Source organism: Onychostoma macrolepis, chromosome 07, assembly GCF_012432095.1.
Source record: "Onychostoma macrolepis isolate SWU-2019 chromosome 07, ASM1243209v1, whole genome shotgun sequence".
Taxonomy (NCBI): domain Eukaryota; kingdom Metazoa; phylum Chordata; class Actinopteri; order Cypriniformes; family Cyprinidae; genus Onychostoma; species Onychostoma macrolepis.
Genome location: NC_081161.1, coordinates 28,438,313 through 28,459,490, shown reverse-complemented (window position 1 = coordinate 28,459,490; position 21,178 = coordinate 28,438,313). Strand labels below are relative to the sequence as shown.

Below are 21,178 nucleotides of genomic sequence, written 5' to 3'. Positions count from 1 at the left end.
TTAGCTGTGCATGTTGTTAGATCTGTATGGTGACGCTGCGCTACCCATAGACTGCAGAACAAGAAATAGACTCAGGGGGTCCCTACAATGTCAGAATTGTTGTGTCTTACATACATTGGAAACCTGCACTAAATTTTCATTATTAAAATTTTAACATTTTATACATTTAGCCTACATTTAATCATTTAGCAGACACTTTTATCCAAAAATGGTTTACAAATGAGTGCTGTGACAAGTCTGTAATTATAACTGATCATTAATTAATTATTAATTATAGCGCAGTAGGCCTAATTATTCAGCTACAGCTATGCACAGTTCAAAAATGAGGGTGTTTTATTCCTAATAAGAATATTTATTATTGTCGGCCACTTTAAACATTGTAAAAACAGTTTGAACATTAACACTGCGCTGTGCTTACATACAGGTAAACAAAAAAACTTAAATGATTAAATTAAAATGCACTGTACATAAAAGTTAATTAAAAACTGTACTGTACTTAAAAAGTAAAACAAAAAAACTGTACTGTACTTAAATGTAAAGTAAAAAATGTACAGTACTTGATCAAAAAAAAATTAACAGGCTTCATTTACTAACCTTGCAAACCTTTTAAAAGTGTTTTAACATTAATTTATATTTAATTCAGTGATTCCTCTGCGTACCACTAGAGGGAGCCCGCGTACCTCAATTCGAGCACTTTTAGACAGTACGCTCAGTTTTGGACATGAGCCTACTGTAAATGCAAATCGGCTGAGGCCTGAGGGTGGATTTAATTTTTACTGCAGGCTACTGTAGGCTAATCAAAGCTGCGGGAATGTTGCATTTAGCCAGGATTTATGTTATGAGTGTGCACAGCCCTCGACGCTTAGTAACATGTTGATAAATAAGTAGATAGATAAATAACTAACTCTTAAAGTTTGTGCCGGTGTGCTCGGCCATCCACCGATTTTTATACAATAGGCCTGCCGCCTAACATAAATAATGAAGCCTAGTTGAGTTGGCCAGCAGACAAGCATCTGCTTCATACAGCACGAGCCGCAGCGCGAGATTGACAGGACCATAGCGACTCCGGCAAACGCGCAGAGCTTTTGTTAATATATATATTTATTTATTTGTTTAATAGCCTATAAGTGAGTTTCTTTTTTTTTTTTTTTTCATTAAATTAATAATGGACCACAAACTGAGCGTTTGTTTTAATGGGGGAAAAGTTTGTTTTGTCAAAACGACCGTTTTCTGGTTTCTGCTTATTTAATTTCAAATTGAAAAACAATTGATCAAAACGTACACGGACCGACAATAATCAGACACGGAGACAAGTTTTATTTTATTATTTTATTATTTATAATAATCTGAGAACCTACTGTCCTGTTTATTCTGTATTTTGTTTAGAGCTTTTGTAAACTAAAAAAATCGTCAAATATTATAGGCTTACAAAAAAGGTATTAGGCCTTTGTCTGAAAATTCAACGTGGCAAAAAGCCAATAGATGTTCTTCCAGCTCACTGACATAATCTTGATCTTATAGACCAAAACTGCTGTGCAGAAGCTGTGTCATAATGCTGATAATTTCCACCATCTTGCATATACAGGTTTTGACATTATACAATAATTGTGTCAAGTAAACAAACTTCTTGAACAATTAGAAGCAGACATACAATCCAATACTTTGCAGATCCATTAAAAAGTGCCCAGTATAGAAATATCCTTCAGATTTTGATTCCTTCTGATCATCTAAAACATTCAAACAAAAGACACTACTTAACATTAAAAAAAATGTTTTGATTGTTCAGTTATGTAAAATTGCCTTGTGATTGTTTTGGCAAATCACTTTAAAAATGACAATGATTTCTTAATTACATACTTTTGTCTACACATGGGTGCAACATTAAATAAAATGTCTTTGGCATCACAGGTTTGTTCTCATTTTGAACGTCCCTGTGGAAAGTTGGTCATCTGGATGTTGTCTTCTTGTAGTCCTGGATTGTTGTAACCAAATCCATCAAACTTCAGGTCTAGTGGCTCACTGTTATCCAGTCGGAGAACTTTGAAAAAATGAGAAAAAATTATATGAATGAGTGCATCACAGTGAAAAAATGATTCTGTATTATGTTCATAGAAGCCCTCACATATATTCACATGGATCTTGGTTCAAAGCGATGCAAATAATGACAGGAGAGTTTTATATTACCTGGATCAGGTGACATCTCTTCCACCAGTTTTCTGTGTGAGAAGTCTCTTCTGTTCCTTCGATTCAGGAAGATAAATGCTCCCAAGGCCAGGACCCCCACTACAATCCCAATGACTAGGACGATGGTCCATGCCTGCCCTTTCTTGCTTTCGGTACCATCTGAAACATCTGAAGATAAACCTGTAAAGATATATTTCATGTTTATTGTAACAATGAAACAACACATGACCACATTAGCGAATTAAAAAAAAAAAAAAAAAATTTTTGGACTGATATTAATTGTGGTTGCCTTTACCATGGAGTTTCTTGCTTAAAATTTGTCATGGACAAATTTTTTGTCAATTCGGACCAACACCATCAGAGGACATGCTAGGTTACAATTTTTAAAGAGCTTTTTTAAAGTCGTAATTTTCCTGAAATTTATTAGTATATTTCATCAGGCCAAAACCATCTGAATATATAAAAATTATTCTGAACATGCAAATTTAACTCTTCTTTTCAGTTCAGAATACTGTTTGGACACAGATTGGTTAGAGTCACATTCACTCAAAAGGTCATGGAATTTGTTCTCCAGCAATGTCAGGTGTTCTTTGTCACATTGGTCCACACCTGACCCCCGAAAGGTGCCCCTCCCAATATCTGCAGGGTGAACACCACTCTTATTGTGAGGGAAGTGAGGTGTCAGTAACTAGACACTCTGGCCCAGAGCAGGGGACAAACAAAGCCTGAAATCCAATCCAACTTGGAGGAACAGCAGCAAATATGTATTTTATGACTGAATTGAGAAGCAAAGAATGAGGGTTAGCTTGAGGGATGAAATGAAAAGATTTGTGTGATCTTTGTGCTGTGGAACTGGAGAGTGAAATAATGCTTATAAAAGGTCAAAACACTATCAGCGACCCAGATTTAGAGTGAGAATTCTATTTCAGCTAAATATTTTCATATCATTTTAACACTTATTGTTCAAAAGTTTGGCGTCTGCAAGATTTTTAATGTCTAAAGCCCGAAACACACTGCACGATTTTCGGCTGTCCCAGACGAAAGACTGGCATCGTGAAGCAATTGCAGCGATTTCTGATTGGCCACGATTGTTTCACGATGCCACTCTTTCGTCTAGGACAGCCGAAAATCGTGCAGTGTATCTTAGGCTTTATACTCACCAAGGCAATATTTAAACAATAATACAGTAAAATATTTGTATTATTTGTGATTTGTGTGTTTTCTATTTTATGATGTTTGAAATGTATTCCTGTCATGTCAAAGCTGAATTTTCAGCAGCCATTGCTCCAGTCTTCAGTGTCACATGATCTCTCAGAAATCATTCTAATATGATAATTTGGTGTTCAAGGAACACATCAAAGCTGTGCTGCTTCATTAAAAAAAATGTACTGATGTATCAAATGACAAAACTTCTCAGCCATTGAATTAAGCTTAGTCTTTTTTATAAACACTGATTATTAGTGCTTGATTAATGCTGATTTGTGAGTCTCACCTCTTTCTGAATTCTCTCTGGTGTCAATAGGCTCGGTCTGGATTACTTCTGTATCCTCTGAGGCAGGAGTCGAGACGTTTGCAGGGAAGGGAGGTGGAATTGCTGCCGTTGTAGTTCTGTATACTGGTGGTTCAGTTGGACTCACTGTAGTTTGGTTCTGGACTCTTTCATCTTCTGTTGTGGTGGTCGGACTTTTAGTAGTGCTGTTGGTGGGTACATCATCTGAGGGCAAATATCCAGAACCCGATTCATCATGGCTGCTCTCTGCTGTGGTAGTCTCAGGTTGGGGAGTGGTATATGTGTCATTCAGAGCAGATTCATTTGTGTGTTCTGGCTCTGGTGTGGTATTTGTGGCTGTGTCCTGTGTCAGTGTTTCATTGGATTCTGCCGATGTATCTGAGAGCTCAGAACTTGAATTAAGTGCGATCATTGGAGGCAGTGCTGTAGCAACAGAACTGTCAGAACTGGATTCCTCAGGAGACTGCTCAGGGCTCTGATCCAATTTTGTGGAATTCTGCTCTCCTCCTTGACTATAATAAAATGAGCCAAATGTTTGTCCTTCATTTTCTGAACTGCTCTCTGGTTTGGCTTGTGCATCCTCATTGCTTTGTATGTCTTTCTTACTTGGTTGAACAGCTGTTTCCTCACCAAATGTTTGTTCTCCATTGTTGTCTGTAGTATCATCACTTCTTTTCCAGTCGTCAGGTATCTGGGTGGACACTTGTTGAAACGTTTGTAGTATCAAGAGGAGTGCAAGTGTGATGCCTAGTGGCAATTTCATGTTTGGTTCCTCTACCTGCCAAAATAAGACTGTGTGGAGTGAATGTGTATATCACAAAAAAACATAAGCAATGCCGAACATATTCCACTATTTTAAATGCAACATAAGTTATATCGCATATACGTAGACATCATGCTGGCATCAATCAAAAGATAAATGCTGCCAAAATTAATCAACATTTGGGAAAGGCAAAACCTATGATCTCTCTCTATACAAAATGAAAGTGTTCTTTCTCAGAAACCTTTATTTAGCAGCCCTTTGTTCCACTCCCATGAGTCCTTTTCACTGAAGTGTATCTAGCCTCTTGATGCAGGAGTACACCATTCAACCATGCCAGTACATTGCAATAACAGGAGGTGAGCATACAATATTCTGTGTTCTGTGTATGGTATTCAATGTACACACCCAAACTATATTTAGATGCACATTTTGAGGGAAATTATGACAAAACACAAAGAGCAAAGCGATGCTCATAAAAATATTAGTATAAATATTTAAATAATATGCTTTGATGAGACATAGACGTGGCATGATAATGTCAGTAATTGGTATCTGTATTATATTTTGATATGCTGTTGAACAGACACACCCACACTTAACATGACGTGACTAACAGAGTAACTATTTCCATCCCGTCGTCACTTCAGTTATTCCTGTTTGTCCAGTTCATCTGCCATCATCTATTATTGCCAGACACCAACAAAAGTACAATTAAACAGTGATAGTGTTACAGAAATGAAAGGGTTTGAAGGAATAAAGAGTACTTGGACTCCACATTTGTGTCCTGTTTTTGTGTGTATTTAGTATAGAACATTTAATCTGGCAGGTCATATCTGAACCACATGTTGTGTAATTATTTTTATTATTTACAACAAATATAAATTTATTGTATTGCTGTTCTTTATTTTACGGTTAGTTTATGAATTATATATTTGTCAGTTATTATTATTATACTATTATTATAGTTTGTATTATGTTTCCTGGCATTATTCTGAGCGAACATGTGAAGTCTATATGAAAATGTAAAATTCAAAATTTAAAGTACATGTGTTAAATAACACAATTTTAGACAGTTCTCTCTACCTCCTGGAGGAAAATATTCTATTAATAATCTTAAAATGTGCCAGAACAGGTTTCCCAGTAATGAGCTTGTGGTATGTCTATGTGGAAGTGTAGCAGTCATATGATGTCAATAATACAATATATCCCACTGAGAAGATATCTGTGTGGTTAAGCTATAATATATCATATTTCAAACGTTTGTTTAAGGGATACCTTTTTGGTTCATTGTTTATTAGATAGTTCATCAGTGTCTCCAGAAAAAAACTCATACTTATATGCATAATTTTATTAATAACTTTCAGGAATTAAAACTCTTAAACGTATGTGGCACCATTCATCAAACATCTCAAAGGTCATTTATTTCTGAAGTTATTTATAATCATGACTCCCTTCGACGGATCATAATTTCAATAGCCTTCATACCACAGACATCTAATACCTACTCTCCATTTTACACCAAACTAGGCCAAATTAATTTTAATGCAGAATAACATTCCTCAATAGGTTTCTATGTATTAAAAATGAAAACTGTGTAACTACCTGAGCGCTGCCTGTTGGACTCGGGTGAGATGATCGAGGCAGGTTGAAGTAAAATGGTTTGAGAGTACAGAGAGTGTGCATCCAGAGACAAGAGGCAAGGGGAGGGACCTGTCTCGCTTGTGACTACCTGGGAACTGGCCTTTCCTGAATTTGCACCTGCAAACCACGCCTCTGCATCAAACTTCTTAGATGCAAATAAAGCACTCATGTGCGTCAGTTGTAATTAGGACTGAAACTCAACGTCAATCTCCATTCACACGTCAGTCACACACACCTCATCAGTGAACACAGATTTATCCTGGAGGTAGATTTTGAATTCTTTGAACAACTCAAATTCCCTGAAGGGAGGAGCACCAGACACACTGGGCCTCTGAGCATTCCTCCCATGCCCTGTGTCCATGGAAACACACAGGTTGCTCAGATCTGCTTTCCTCCACCCCATATCTTTTCAGCGTTAGCCAGTAACAAAAGACACATGCTATTTTACATGACCGATGACCATGTGCGTCATAAGGCTGTCTTTTGTCGTAGTGGGGTCATAGGTTGCATTTTAACAATGTCATACTGGGATGATGAAACATTTGTACTTCTTTATGAGGAATAGTTTATGTTTCTAATGGTTAATCATGGGCCTGAATTTAAAACATCTGTGAACAACCTGTGAAATATCATTTACTGGTAGAGTGGACACACTGGCCAGATGACTCGCTCTTCCAATAATGGCCCAGCAGAGGGCAGTGTGTATTATAATTTCTTTCCGTTCTGTAGGGAGCAGTTGCATGATTGTTCTTACATTAAAAGTAACACATATTTCAGTTGCTTTTTACTTAAGTTAATGCTGCACTTATCAGACCAGCAAAATGGCAGGTACAGCATATTAAAGGTACTACCAAAAATATTTTATCATACTTATTCTCAGTTCCAAAATTTTAACATACCGAGTATCAACAATAGTGATGGCCTGCTGTAAGGATGATAATGTTATGCATAATATATGCAATTTAATGAAAAAAATCATTCACTGAATTTAATAAATATTTTAAGGTAAGTGGTTGCAATCAATTTATTTTAGCTACATTTAAATAAATTTAGTTGACTAACTTTCAACAAAATCTGTTTACTTAAATACTTTTTTAAGTATATTCAATAAATCATTTTTGTCGGTGTTGTTTTCCAGAAACTGTGAAATTATAGTTACATTATACAGCTGTATAATTTTGAAGCTTGTTGAAAATTCTCTTTTTGTAAAGAAAGAAAAGTTTTGTACATTTTATTTTAGTAAAAAATAAAAGAAAACATGTAAATAAAATATAACATTCATTAAAAATTCAAATATTTATAGACTATATAATAAAAATAAAAATGGTTTGTTTTGTGGCAGGACAAAAAAAATATATAATGTCTGGTTTGGTAAATAGAAAAACAACAACAACAGCATTAAGCTCTGACATTCATAACGCAATTTGCTCATAAGAATTACCCGCAGACCTTGCTGAAACATTCCATTTCAAGCTGGCTTAATCATAGTTTAAACTTGTCTCCAAGCCAGGCCAAGCTGGGCCTGCAGAAATCACACATCGCCCTGTCCAGCTAAAACCACCAAACCAGCTTTGGCTTTTTCTTTTTTTCTTTCTTTTTGAGGTGTTGAATAATTAAAAGAATTTTTGTCTACCTTTAAATGATTATTAGTAACTATCCCTTTGTAAAAGACTACAGACTGTCCTGACCCAGATTCCACTCCACAATAGATGTTTGATCAAGCTCATTTCCCAAAATGGCTTATTATAGAGAAGAAGAAAGTCAGCAGTTAAATTGTTCTGTTTGCACTATTTGTGATGATCATATCCTGAGCAAATGGTTTGATTGTAGAATGGGTGTGGGACACATTGAACCAACTCAGACAATGGGGTGTCTCAACTTCATTAACATACAGACCACAGCTGTTATGACTGGAGCAATTTCATTTACATTACAGGTAGTAAACTGTAACTGTATAAAAGGTTTAAGTTTAGGATACTCTGGGTTCATTCTGACTCCATTGAATCCAAGGTACTTCTTTTTCACTGCTGTGCTGCAATAAACATCTTTATCAAGACCTTCAATGTCCTTATCGTTTTTTCTTACACCTTTATTTAACATAAGAAACAAATCAGTTGAAATTATATTAAATGTTTAAAGAAGTAGTTTAAAACTTAGGAAAAGTTGAAAATCTACTCACCTTCAGGTCATCCAAGATGTAGACGAATTAGTTTTTTCATTGAAAATATTAAAGTAAAATGTTAAATGTTGTTGTTAAAGTAAAATATTTAACATAATTATCACACAATTAGAAATAATTATTAATAAATAAATAAACTTATACAGGTAATAGTCACGACAAAAGAAGAAAGCCTGGCAGTGTTTCTCAATGTGGGCTGTTTTCTATTGGAAATTTTTCTGTATAGGGAGCAACCAACATCACATTTACTTTATTTGCTTTCTTGACCCTTTAAATTAGGCAACTTCTCTCGAAGCGTTTTCAGTTCACACTTTATATGGGCATTGGAAAATTTTGTTTGCAGAAGGTTCCTATTCAAATGAATAAAATGAAATTGAGCCATTAACTGCCCCTGGAGAACAAAAGCCTGGTGCCCACAGGCCAGACTATTAAACTACAGGGCTTCACATTATAAAGCTGCAGCACACAGTAGCTGTCAAGCTCCGACTTTACAGAAAACACACACTGTATTTATGGAAAGCTGAATAAAACTGAATAAAATATGAAGTGATCATTGCATGACAGCATTCTCGAAGACAAGGTCAGCTACTTAAACAGGGAAAGTGTAATACCAACGAAAGCATACAGTAGATGTTTGTTTTTTTTAATAATTCATTTGGGGCCTCCTGCAATTTAAGACCTCATGGGGGAGCTGTAAACTGCATTTGACTGGGGGAACCTGATGAATAGTGAAGTAACAGACTTATGCAGTGATTGTGTCAAATATGAATAATTACAATACTACATGAAATATGATTAGCAGCTGGACACTAAAAGAGCATGAACATCATGTCCTTGAGTGAGGATTTATTATATAGGGAGAAGCAAGCCAAACAATTTTGATCACAACAAAGACAGTTCACTCTCTTAATGTTTATAATACTGAAGTTCAGCAGGAGTTTTGCTCAAACATTTTAATGGTATTCATAGAAGCCAAAGGAAAATGTTTTAAATGAGGCCTTTAGATAAAGCAATATTTTTCAAGCATCAGACGAATGTTTTGTTCTATTGGCCTCTGGGATATCTTACAGTTTTCCGAATTGAGGGCCAGAATGTGTTTTAATATATTTCTGGCTTTAGATGAGTGTGTATGTTGATGTTGATGTTAGTGTATCTGTAATACTGTCTTGGATTCAGACAGTGAAGGGAATGTTTAATGTTAGTATCATCTCTTATTCTACATGTGAAGTAATGTTGTTAATTACATGAACAGATCAATTATAGTAATAAACCTCTGCAGACAAGTTATGCAATAAACCTTTACAGAAGGTTTGCAGAAAATGTTTAAGTTTTTCATTGAATACTTATATTTTATTTTATTTCAGATTTATATCAATTAACAAAAGCAATGTCTTTCATGTGACACTCATCCCAAAAAAAACAACAACAACAACAACAACAAAAAACATGAAAGACTTTGTTTAACAGCCATGGTCACCAATCATGTTCATTGTACTGCAGCTTAATATTTCAAACATAAGCATGATTACAATAGTTTATACAACTGTTCAATGAAAAAGATGGTAATATTGAGTAACTTACCTTTTAAACACAACGTTGGCAGTTATTTTGTTTATTTTTGCTCCAACAATGAAAACAATAAAGCCACGTCTCCAAGCAACACAGTTTCCTTCCTAAATACATCCATGTGAAACAAATTGTGAACAAATCTGTTTACTGAATTATTTCACTCACTCAAGTCCAGTGTTAATTTTGGCAGGCATTTTTGATTTAGTCTTAGTCTTTATCTAGAGACGAAAATGCTTAATAGACTTAGTCACATTTTAGTCATTTGAGTCTTTCATAGTTTTAGTCTAGTTTTAGTCGACGAAAATTCATTGTATTTTTGTCAACTTTTAGTCAAAGTGCCGTTAACAACATTTATTTTGGTAGCTATTTTATATGTAGTATTCAAACAAAAATAGTCATCAATTCTTCTCTCTTTAGACCAAATCAATTAAGCTTATGAGAAATTTGAATCAAGGATTGAATTTGGAAAAACTGGAATACATTTTCAGTTTTTGGTAGAGATACAAATTAAACTCATTTTTCAGATACAGTAGCTTTACTTAATTATACATTTATTTAACATCTTTTGTTGGTTAACATTTATGACACGGATAGGAATGCTGTCCCTAAGACGGAAGGCATGCATGTAATACTGACACACATTCAGTTTTCACCCACCTGTTTACGCTCACTTAAGCCATAACTGACTATATACTTTACACAATAGACAATATTTGAGCGCTGAGAACTGATCGCGCGCTGTATGAGAACTGAAGAAGTGGAGCGTGCGCGAGAGAGAACGCTTCTATCAGCGCGATTCCGCCTATCCCGCCTTCACTAACTTTAAGTTAATCGACAACGAACTGTGACTCCCGGGAATAACGGGACGTCTGGACACTCTATCCCTAAAAAAAACCCCTTCAGGTGATGAGGCCATTGTTTCAGATCGCTAGTTGGCGTTTTGGTAACTATCCGTCCGCTGCGGCTGCCATACTGACTAGATATAAACGCCCCTCATCTGATTGCAATCCAATGACAGACGCACATTTTGAAAGTCAATACAGTTAACTTAGCCTATAGGATGTATTTTGAATGTCCGGTAGTCCTCAAATAACATTTTAGTCCCGTCTCGTCTTGTTAATGAAGGCATAAATTTCATCATAGTTTTTATCATCAGATATTAATTTTAGCTCGTCAAAGTCTTAGTCACAGAAAAAAGGTTCGTTGACGAATATTTTTCGTCTTAGTCGACGAAATTAACACTGCTCAAGTCACTAAATCCTTTCTGAATTAACCGTGTTGCAGTGAATGATTCGCTCACAAACACAGTCACTTGTCACCACCTACTGGCGAGTGTCCCCGTAGAGGCCAGGGCTGGGGCTGGGGCTGCGGCCTCGGAGGCAGTCCCATCCAGCCCTACTGAGTCTCCTTCGTCTCACCTGGTCCCGTCCAGCGCTCCTGAGTCTCCTTCGTCTCTGCTGGTCCCGTCCAGCCCTCCTGAGTCTTCAGACCCACCATGGCCTCCCGAGTCCCCTGACCCGCCATGGCCGCCCGGGCTCCCTGCTCCGCCGTGGCTCCGTAGACTGCCTGATCCACCCAGGACGCCTTCCCCGTGTCCATGTCCCTTGAGGCCTCCAGAGTGCCCACTCCCCCTCCCCCTCCCCATTGGATGTTGTGTGGCGCGAGGACGAGCCTTCCGGAGGGGGGCGTGATGTCAGACTTGTGTTTGTGTTGAGTTTTGTTCCCCATGCCCATATTTGGTCCTTCCTGTTCCTGTCTTCGTTTTTAGTTCATTATTCTCCATCTGTGTTTAATTACTCCTCACCTGTTTCAGTTCTTCCTCGTTTGATTACCTAGTGTTCTTAAGCCCTGTGTTTCCCTGTCTCCCAGGTCCGGTATTGTTTGTCTTACCCCCGTGCTCCATGTTTCCTGGTGAAAACTTCATTAAAAGAAATATTGATTGTTCTCCTCATCTCCTGCCTTCTCCTTGCGCAACGTGACACATGTATAGTAGGCTATAAATGTATTTTGTGGTATGCTTAAACCATGAGCATATCACAAAATTAAAAAGACTGGCAATTCTTCATCTTAATGAAGTTATGTGAACCTGTTTGTGCACCTTATGTGTGAATCCATAAACTACAATAGACCTACTTATGTGGAAAGTTTGAAAAGCTACAAAATGGCTACAGTATTTTTAGTGTTGAGACATTTTCAATAACCTCAGTAAACCTGCAAAGTCTCAAACGGAACAAAAGACACTTTCTGCTGCCCGACATATTAAAGGTGAACAGACATACAATGATATATAAAGGTGTGTTAGAGCTGGAATCTTCCTGTCCAACCAGCAGAATCCAAACTCCTTGACCACAGACTTTTCCTTTTCCCCTCCCCTCTCTCTTCTAAAGGTTTTTTCACCCCACTTTTTTCAACCTTTTCAGCAGCTGTTTTTCCGTTTATCACACTATTACATAAACCCTGGAAAAATGTGGGAGTGGAGCTTAACTTCCCAGTCAAAGACCATCTTAGATGCAGGATTATAATGATTAATATCCTCAGTAATAGTATATGGTTCACAGTGAGAGATTTTCTCTTCCCATAGACATTTTGTTCACCAAAGAACATCACAGACGTTTAGAGATCAGATCACGTTTGTGACATTAATGCTTCCACAGTTGGTCTAATGAACAATTAAAGGCTATTTTCACAGTCAAACTGAACAGATAAAGTACTGACCTACATAACATAACCACCAGGTACAAACAATTCAACAACAACTTTTGATTTGCAGCTCTGGCAACGATATTGACCTTAGATGGTGAACACATGGAGATGGTTTCAGAAAAGACTTTGCAAGAAGAAAACAAATTGTGCAAACACTTAAGGGCATCTGGTGAGTGACTCAGAATAAGATCAGGGCTTAGAGCTACTCTTTTCCTAAGAATTGTTCACCTCCTAGGCATATGTGACTGCAGACCAGCACAGAGATAGACAGAATAGAAATGGATGAAGAAAAGAGATAGAGAGAGAATCCAGACCTAAAACGCTTCCAGATTTGGAGGAAAAACAGAGAGAGATAATAAGAGAGAGACTTTCCTCAGACATGAGCTCAGCATCCTGCTTCATATGTTTCACTGCTGATTGATGCCCTGAAGAGGCCAGAAAGTGGCCTGTTTGAAGACTAGAGAATAAAAACTTGGAGTATTGCTGCAGCTTAAATTTAGGGAATGTGAGATAAAACATTCCTTTGTGAGATTTTTTTGACTGACGATCTAACCCTTTATCCATAAAACACATCTAAAAAACTAGGTCACTTGGACACATTTTTTGTTTTCAGCTGGATTCTATCAATTGCAGAATCCATACAGACTTCACACACACACACTCACACACACAAATAATGATACACACAAACCATATAGTAACATAAAACTTCATATTACACTAATGCATGACAATTATTTAAAATTATGGTGATTTATCAAAACGTTCATATACACACAAACGTGCACAGATGTATGTGAGAAAATGAAACGATGCCTCTGGAGACTTGGAATACTTGCATATTTTTTAATGGGCTGAAAAATGTTTGTGTCTTTTCCATCTATATTTCATTCAACCCTTCATCCATCATTCTGTCTCACTGCCTTAATGCACGTAGATGTTAAATTGCAGACTTTTAGTGGATAATGTGTATGATGACTATGCAAATGTCATTAGGAAGATGTCATTCTCTTATTGTAGATTCACATCTTGGACTTTTATCATCTTTAGATCTGTCACCTCATTTCAGTCCGTACTTTTGCATTGTTTGCAAATGTTTTGGTAGTGCAATAAAAAAAAAAAAAAACAGATGGCTTTTGTAACGCTGCACTAACAAAAACACTTAAGGTCTGTTCCAGTAACCATGGATTTTTCCTATAAACAATAAAATCATGAAAAAGTGTGATCCCTGAGAGAATTTTATTTTTAGTTTATGGCATTAGGCACAAGACTCAGCCATCTGTGTTCGGAGTTTCTGTCACACTTTTATCACTGTTCTCAATAAATACTAAATGTTATTGACCAGAGAGCACAACAGTGGTGAATTTTTCTGACTTTTTTAATTAATTAATTAATTAAAATTTGCTAGCTACATCATTCTTGGTTACATGCCATCATGTGCAATCTACTTTGAAGTGTTTTCAAATAAAACACAGTGGCAAAAAATACAAGACTACAAATGAAAAGAAAACAAACTCACTGTCAGCTGTATTTTATTAAATGTGACAGATATTTTTAAAAGCCCAGAATGACCTTGGCACTTTCCCTCTCAATCCATTTGAGAGGAATGTGGAGTTTAATTAGGAAGAACTCAGCTTGGTTGAGTTCAGCATTATCATCCACAGAACAGATGTAATCAGAGCTCACAGGGGGCCACCACTGCTGTGCATTTTTTGACACACCATAATGAATAAGCATTGAGTCATGAAACCAGTGACGAATATGTCTGTGAATAATGAATATGTCTGTAAAGTAATGATCTCTGTCAAGCTGATATAAGTGCATAGAGTATAACTAAGCTATATAACGCTTTAGTATAGGGACCAATTCTCATATTGGCTGTTTATTAGTACTTACAAAGCGCACATTCTGCATGACTATATTCTACATCCCTAATTAATACCTAAACTTAACAACTACCTTACTAACTATTAATAAGCAGCAAACTAGGAGTTAATTGAGGCAAGTCAGTCATAGTCAGTGGTTTGTTAATAGCAAGAATTGGACCAGTGAGACTGCAACAATCTCACACTGACATCTCCAAATGATCATTGCACTAGACACTAGGCCTAATTTTCCTGAGAACTTAATTGACTAGCCCTGGACTAACATTGTATAAACATTTGCTGTTTTTTCATTAGCTTCTTATGCTGGGAATATGTCTATTTTCAGTCACAGTGTGGTAGGACATGGTGTGGCGTGATCCGCCTGACTCTGGCAGTGTCTTGGGCACAATGAAGGCATTTATGAAGCTCAGACGAAGTGAGACAGAACTGCTTCTGCGGCAGCGTTCCTGGCAGATGCATGGAGGTTTAACACTACCGCAGCTATTCCAGTTGAGCACGCTCCAACCATTACTGCACCAGAGAAAGCCCAGTGTAGGTCCACCGTTCGCCCAGCGTGGGTCTCTTCCAACTGCTTCAGTGCTCCCAACACTTACTGCATATGGAAAGCATGTGTGATCCTCCTCCCTGCGTTAAATGAGCACCATGATGCTCTAAACATTTCCACTGTTTGAATATTTTGCACACCTTAGGAGTTTGCAGCAACACTCAGTTATAATGAAAACTGAAGCGTGTTTATGTATGTGCTCTTTCACTCTTCTTCTCTAGCCCTCATTCTGCTTTTATGTATGATGGTGTTTAACAGGCCTTGGAAAGACCAACCGCTCTTGTGTGCCCATGCCAGTTAAATTGGACTCGTCATTATTTGCCTCATTTAAACACTTTGTAATGCTGACATCACTGTTCTGGTCAGCAGGAGATCCTTGAATGGATCTAACAGTGTGATACATTAAATGGCCTTTCACCAACATAAAACTGCTTACAAGTGCTGAGCTGATATATTCTGTGTGAAGTGCAAATGATTGCGTGAATGGTGAGCTCATATTGTCAGTTAGGGCATAGAACAAGCAGCCAAGAGAATATTTTCAAAGTGTCATGATATCGGAGTGATTTATGCTATCTGTTACAACACTTTTCGTAACCGGCCCCCGCATATCACCACAGACCATACTTCAAAGCCCCGGCTACAGAATATTTACCCAATGTTTATCTGTTAGGAATCTTTTTTACATAACACATCAGTTTAAACATATCATGGCTTCAACACCTTTTTTTTCCTTTTTCTTTTTAGCAAATATACTACAGCAATCCATATAATTATCATTGAAAGAATTGAATCTAATTTATCTTACTCTGTGTTTTCCTTCAGAGTTTTTTCACTTCCTTATTCCTTTTCACACATTTGCCTTTGACGCTTGTTCTCTCTCTCTGTGTATTTGAAGCAAGAATATATTTGAATTGTGTATATGATGAATGAAATTTATGAATTTTATTAAAGTAAAATACAAGTTGATGCATTTAATACAAGTAATAAATAACTTGAAAAAGACCTAGAATTATGTATTCTCCCTTTTACACATATACAGACACCGAATCACAAAAACATGATCGTTGGAAAAATGTGAAATATTGGAAATATATTTACTTACAGGAGACTTTGATTTTGTTATTCTTATGTACCAATGTCAAATTTATCAATATCAATTGTTACAACAAAACTTTTGAAGTCATTTTTACAAATGTGGCCAGGTTTGAAATAAATACAAACTTTAAAAAAAAAAAAAAAAAAAAAAAATTATAATAAATAAATAAATAAAATAAAAACACTTCCATTTAGCAACATTAAAACAAGGACAAATGGTATTAAATAGAAATTTATAATAAATTCAGTAGATTAAAGAAGAGCATTTGCTGTTACATTTTTTATTTCCCCCCTTTTTTATAGTCGAAGTTGATGAATTACGCACAGAGAGCCGTCTTGTGTGCAAAAACACGGAAAATGTCCTTCCTGCCAGACAGATCATCATTTACAGTCTTATCCATATTTGTGTTGGTAGCTGTTGCTCTGTCTCTCTCATTTTTCTCCCTCTTCTTTCTGTCAGTTTCACCTTTATTGCTTGTTATTTTCTCATTTTTTGAGATGGCACATTTTAGACTGGTTGACAGGGAACAAGGCAAATCTCTCTGTCTCTCAGTTCTTGAGTACTCATTTTTTCCACTCATTATGTCAGAGCAGTATACATACAGAATCCTCCTGCGTCTGCCTGCAGAGTCTGTGTACTGATGACTGCAGTCTTTGGCTGCTACTCCTGCTGTGCTCCTCATTGACTAATAACTCAAAAACCTGCACAGCCACTTAGTTTAATCCTACACAAACAGTGAAGTATTTACAGGGAAGCTTTAAAAAGAAATATAAACCAGATCAACCCATTGACTTAACATAAGGTGCAACACTGGTAATGCAATGAGAGGAAAAGAACTCTTACATTGACCAAAAATATAAATAAATAAACTAAGGAAACACTGATACATGTATTTTAATGATCTATTTCAGTCATCTATATATAATACATTTAAGAAATAATTTGGAACCAATTGACATACTACCTTTTATTATTAATTAAATAACTATGTTGCTACAAGAGTGTTACATACAAAACTGACATGACAAAATTAGTAGTGGCGGGCACACGCGCCCTCATTTAAAATAAACCAAATTCTTATGGAACAGAGGTAAAAACAATGGTATGTGTCTGTTGTGAGCTTTACAGAATTTTGCGTTAGAACTAAATGCACACATAAATACGCAGTACACAAATATAAATGATTATAAATACACATTTAATAAAGGCATGCATGCTTGTATGCAGCACTGAGTCTTTACACAGAATTTGGAGCAGGCAAAGGCTGAGCCGCCACTGTGTACTGTATGTCAGGGTTTATTTTAGGCCTACTTGTGTCTCAGGTCTCAAATGCCCTGCACAACATTTAAAATAGAGAGGAGCAAAAAAAAGGAACGTGTTTTGGAAGTTTCGATGAATTCTTACAAGCAATCCAATAAATCATTGTGGATTAATGAATGGGGTAAAAAAAGCATCCGCACAGAGTCATTTGTCCAAATCCACATGTGTAGCTCATTAGAGCCGGTGGTTCTTTCTAAACAAACATCCTCTGATCTCACTAATATGTACTAGCCCTTCGGGAATTTACCAAATTACACAACAGGGAAGGGGTGCATTTGTTTATTTCTTTATTTTATTGTTTACTCATTTCTAGTTTGGAAATCAGGCAATGTGAGCCATTCTTGCTCACTGCAGAGGTTTTGTTTCCATTTGTGATCAGTGGGGAATAATCATAGCATAATCATTTTGGCATAGCTTGAATGGAGGCTGATGCACTCAGACTCTTAGTAATGGAGAACAAAATGCCCCCCACTATGTAGGCTGTTTTGTGCTACGTGGATACTGTTAGTAGACAACAGGAGAAGAATCTCATTCTGAACTTATGCAAGGAAAGACTGATGAGTGGAAGATGAGGCAGCCCTACACATAAAGAAGCGGCTATATTACAACTGCCACTGGACTCATTTAAATGTAAATTTAAATTCTGATCTGATATTTCACATTCTTTTGAATGCACTGAACACATTATAGATGACCACACCTGAGTAAATATTGGGTCAATTAGAGTTCATATTCTCTCTTTCTTGTAAGATTCTTCAGAAACTGCAGGACTGTAATGTGCGTGTGTGTAGTGTGTACATTCGTCTCAGAACATTTCCATATGGAAAATGTATAAATGAATAAAGGGGCTGTGAGAGAAGCAGTTGACCACAAAACAGCTGGAAAAATCTCCAACAAACAACTCCAATTCCTTCGATACTCCCTGGGGAGATTTACCCCGTATTCCATCCCTCCCTCTGCCTGATTGCTGTGGACCTTTATGCATGGTGAGGCAGATCTCTATCCATAATGGCAGGTTATAGATACAAATATGTCATTTCTGCTGAGTAGAATTCAGTAGCTTTACAAACACATAGTCAAGTTCTATAGGTTTCATTAACAATTGTCTCTCAGCACATTTTATGCATTCATAATTCTCTAACTTGGTTTTAAAACGTTGTTGTAGTTGTCCCAAGGTTGTTGTCTTAGTTACAGCATTTTTATTTACAAATGGATCTGGTTTTTAGTTGTTTGATTAACTGATTTGAATGTATGGCTCTTTAACAATGCTTTCTTCCAGGGATTAACATGGCTCCTAGAATTGCGTCACGAGGCTTTTTTTTTAACTTAATGGACTTGTAAATCGAGAGGTTTATAGAACTGGGCAGTAGAGCAGCTATCAGAAAAAAGCTGGTGTTAGGTCACCATTGGACTGATTTCCTGGAACATGTGTGTGTGATAAAGGAAAAACTCTAAGGGACCAAAGTCTTCATTAACCTTCTGACGCATCAGGGAGCTCGTAACCAGAAGAGATTTGTAAGTTTTCATGCTTGTCTAACCTAATCAGTTGTATTCCCTGCATATGAGTGCACCTGTTGATTGTTACATTCAACTCAGATTGGGACAGTGATAGCTTTGTAATGTTTGGTGGCTTCACATATTGTCATCTGGCCCTCATCATTGGCGTTTCCACCCCAGTACCAATTAAGATCTTTTTCCAAACATCAAAAAGGTATTATAAAAGTGGTCCATATGTGCTGTATTCCTATACTTCTGAAGCCACAAGATAGGGCTGTGTGAGAAACAGACCAAAATTCAAGCTGTGGATGTGAACAAAGCTTCCAGGAGAGGAAGATTATCAATGAATAGCAACTCAAATTGCAGTCTGTTCTTCACACACAGCATTGTATGACCAAAGATGAACATGGGTTATATTAACTGCTTTTATGGCATCTTTGCTTTGCTTTTGTGGTCTTTTTGAAGCTTAAAAGTTTCAGTCATCATCATAATTCTTGGGTGAGTAGTAATTTTTGGGTGAACTATTATTTTAATATGATGCTTTTTTTATGAAGAGTGCATGCGTGTGCCTGTCCTCTCAGTGGTCTTCTAATAGGTTCTGTAGAACATGATGCCGGTGTATTCTGTTTCATGGCCCCATTGGCCATGTTCCTCCAGCATCTGTATCTTTTATGAGCGTCTTGCTCAAAAGCTTCAGTAATTGAGTCTTATTGCCCTGCAGAAAATTCCATGGATTAATGATGAAACAACTGTTCTCCCATAATTCTTCCCTCAAAAGATTAGAACTGGCCTGGAGTTCCAGTTCACGCAAGGTTCAGGGCATTTAAGTCAGTGCCCATTTTATCCTTGCCAAGCTGATGGCATGAATTCAGTCTAACCACAAAGGAACTGTGTGCAGCTTTCATTTACTTAAGAGGCCCATCCAAGGGCGACATGATGACTTCAGTAGTATTTATGATGCATCCCGTGAGTGAAAAGTCTGGCAGAGGTGTGCAACTCACAACATAAGTCTCAGTCATAGTTTGGGAAGTATGATCATTTCATGCAAGCTTAAACTGATGTTAAAGTTAATATGTTTTATGAAAAATACTAGACAGCTAACATTACTTATAGACCCCTGTTATTAAGATCATTAGCAGGGAAACAGTAGGGGAAGTTCTCCAGGAGCTGGCATCGTTCCATCCACTGGGGTTTAAGAGACGGGGTTGGTGTGGAGAGAGAGAGAGACGGCCCCCTTGTAGTGGATATCTGTAGGAGGAACATTGGGGGAACCGGGTTCAAAGGGGTACAGGGCGTCTGAGAAGAGGTACTGAAGGCCATAAAATTAAAGCACTCATAAAGAATAGATTCTAGTGGAACGAATTCCAGTGTAGTGGAAAACAAGACTCCTTTTATTTCTCTCTCGCTGATTTTGTCCCTCTGTTTCTACTACGCATGTTCTGCTCTGCATCTGTGCAGATTTTTTTTTTTACGGGAGTTTGAAGTAAAGCTATTATTTTGCAGGAACTTCGTATCAATGAAATGGTAGGGCACACATCCGTAGCATAATGAACATACATCACTGCGGTATTCCCTATTACCTCATGCTCACAGACAAATACCAGACTGAGGGACTATTTGCCAGGATTTAATGTTGTAAAAAAGCACATGTGAGTGTCTTGAAAAGTTTGTGTTGTGTGGGGTGTGTCTGTTGGTGTGTGGGTATATGTGTTTGCTTAAGAGCCATATGGTGAAATGAAAGAACGCTGGCAGTGTCTGTACCGTGTCTGTAAAAATGATGAAAGATGGTTGTAAATCCAACAAGGCCGAGCAAACGAGGCTTTCCATAGCCAGCGTCTGATGTGATCCTCCGTGATCCAAGTCTTGGAGTGTATTTGAGAATCCATCTTCATACATCATACATGACATCACCATCTTTTTGACAGTTTCCACAAAATGTTTGTCTTTTGGTTTTCTTGGAATGTGTGGTTCATTAATGCATTGGGCTTTTTAAAAGTGAACAGAGTATCTATGTGTGAGCTCACTGCTGTTCACCCTCTGAGGCTCTATACAGGGGCCCTCGCAGGAAAGTAGCACATCCTGATGCCGAAGCACAACAGTTTCTGCTCAGTCTCACGCTCTGTCACGACCTTTCGTCATCACTCAGACATCCTCTTTAGGTAATTGGCATATATGGAGCTGGGAGACCTGTCTCTGAGAATGAAGACCTCTTTTCAGAGGTCTGTCAGACACACCTCCCAGACTATTATTGAAGAGGGAAGCATGCAGGGTGGCCATCTGCAGTGT

At 37.3% G+C, this 21,178-nt stretch overlaps 1 protein-coding gene across 2 annotated transcripts; it reads right to left on the bottom strand.

Annotated features, from left to right (window-relative positions):
- Positions 1-1,183: 1,183 nt before the first annotated feature.
- Positions 1,184-11,291, bottom strand: muc15 (mucin 15, cell surface associated). 2 transcript variants are annotated; one of them, XM_058782553.1, is made up of 4 exons: positions 6,060-6,193; positions 3,677-4,472; positions 2,185-2,364; positions 1,184-2,038 (listed from the first exon to the last, which is right to left on the bottom strand). In XM_058782553.1, exons 1-4 carry the CDS (start codon positions 6,138-6,140, stop codon positions 1,917-1,919), a joined length of 1,179 nt encoding a protein of 392 aa, XP_058638536.1. In that variant the 5' UTR covers positions 6,141-6,193; the 3' UTR covers positions 1,184-1,916. The 2 variants fall into 2 exon arrangements, with proteins under 2 accessions (XP_058638536.1, XP_058638537.1); XM_058782554.1 differs by lacking the exon at positions 6,060-6,193 and adding an exon at positions 11,265-11,291 and having other exon boundaries at positions 1,185-2,038.
- Between the last annotated feature and the right edge of the window lie 9,887 nt (positions 11,292-21,178).

What these genes read in the sequence shown, in the direction of transcription:
- muc15 (XM_058782553.1), bottom strand. Translation starts at nt 6,140, where the DNA reads ATGCACACTCTCTGTACTCTCAAACCATTTTACTTCAACCTGCCTCGA. An exon ending in GTCCAACAGGCAGCGCTCAG is followed by an intron (nt 4,473 to 6,059) that starts GTAGTTACACAG and finishes TTATTTTGGCAG; the next exon opens with GTAGAGGAACCAAACATGAA. An exon ending in CAGAGAGAATTCAGAAAGAG is followed by an intron (nt 2,365 to 3,676) that starts GTGAGACTCACA and finishes ATATCTTTACAG; the next exon opens with GTTTATCTTCAGATGTTTCA.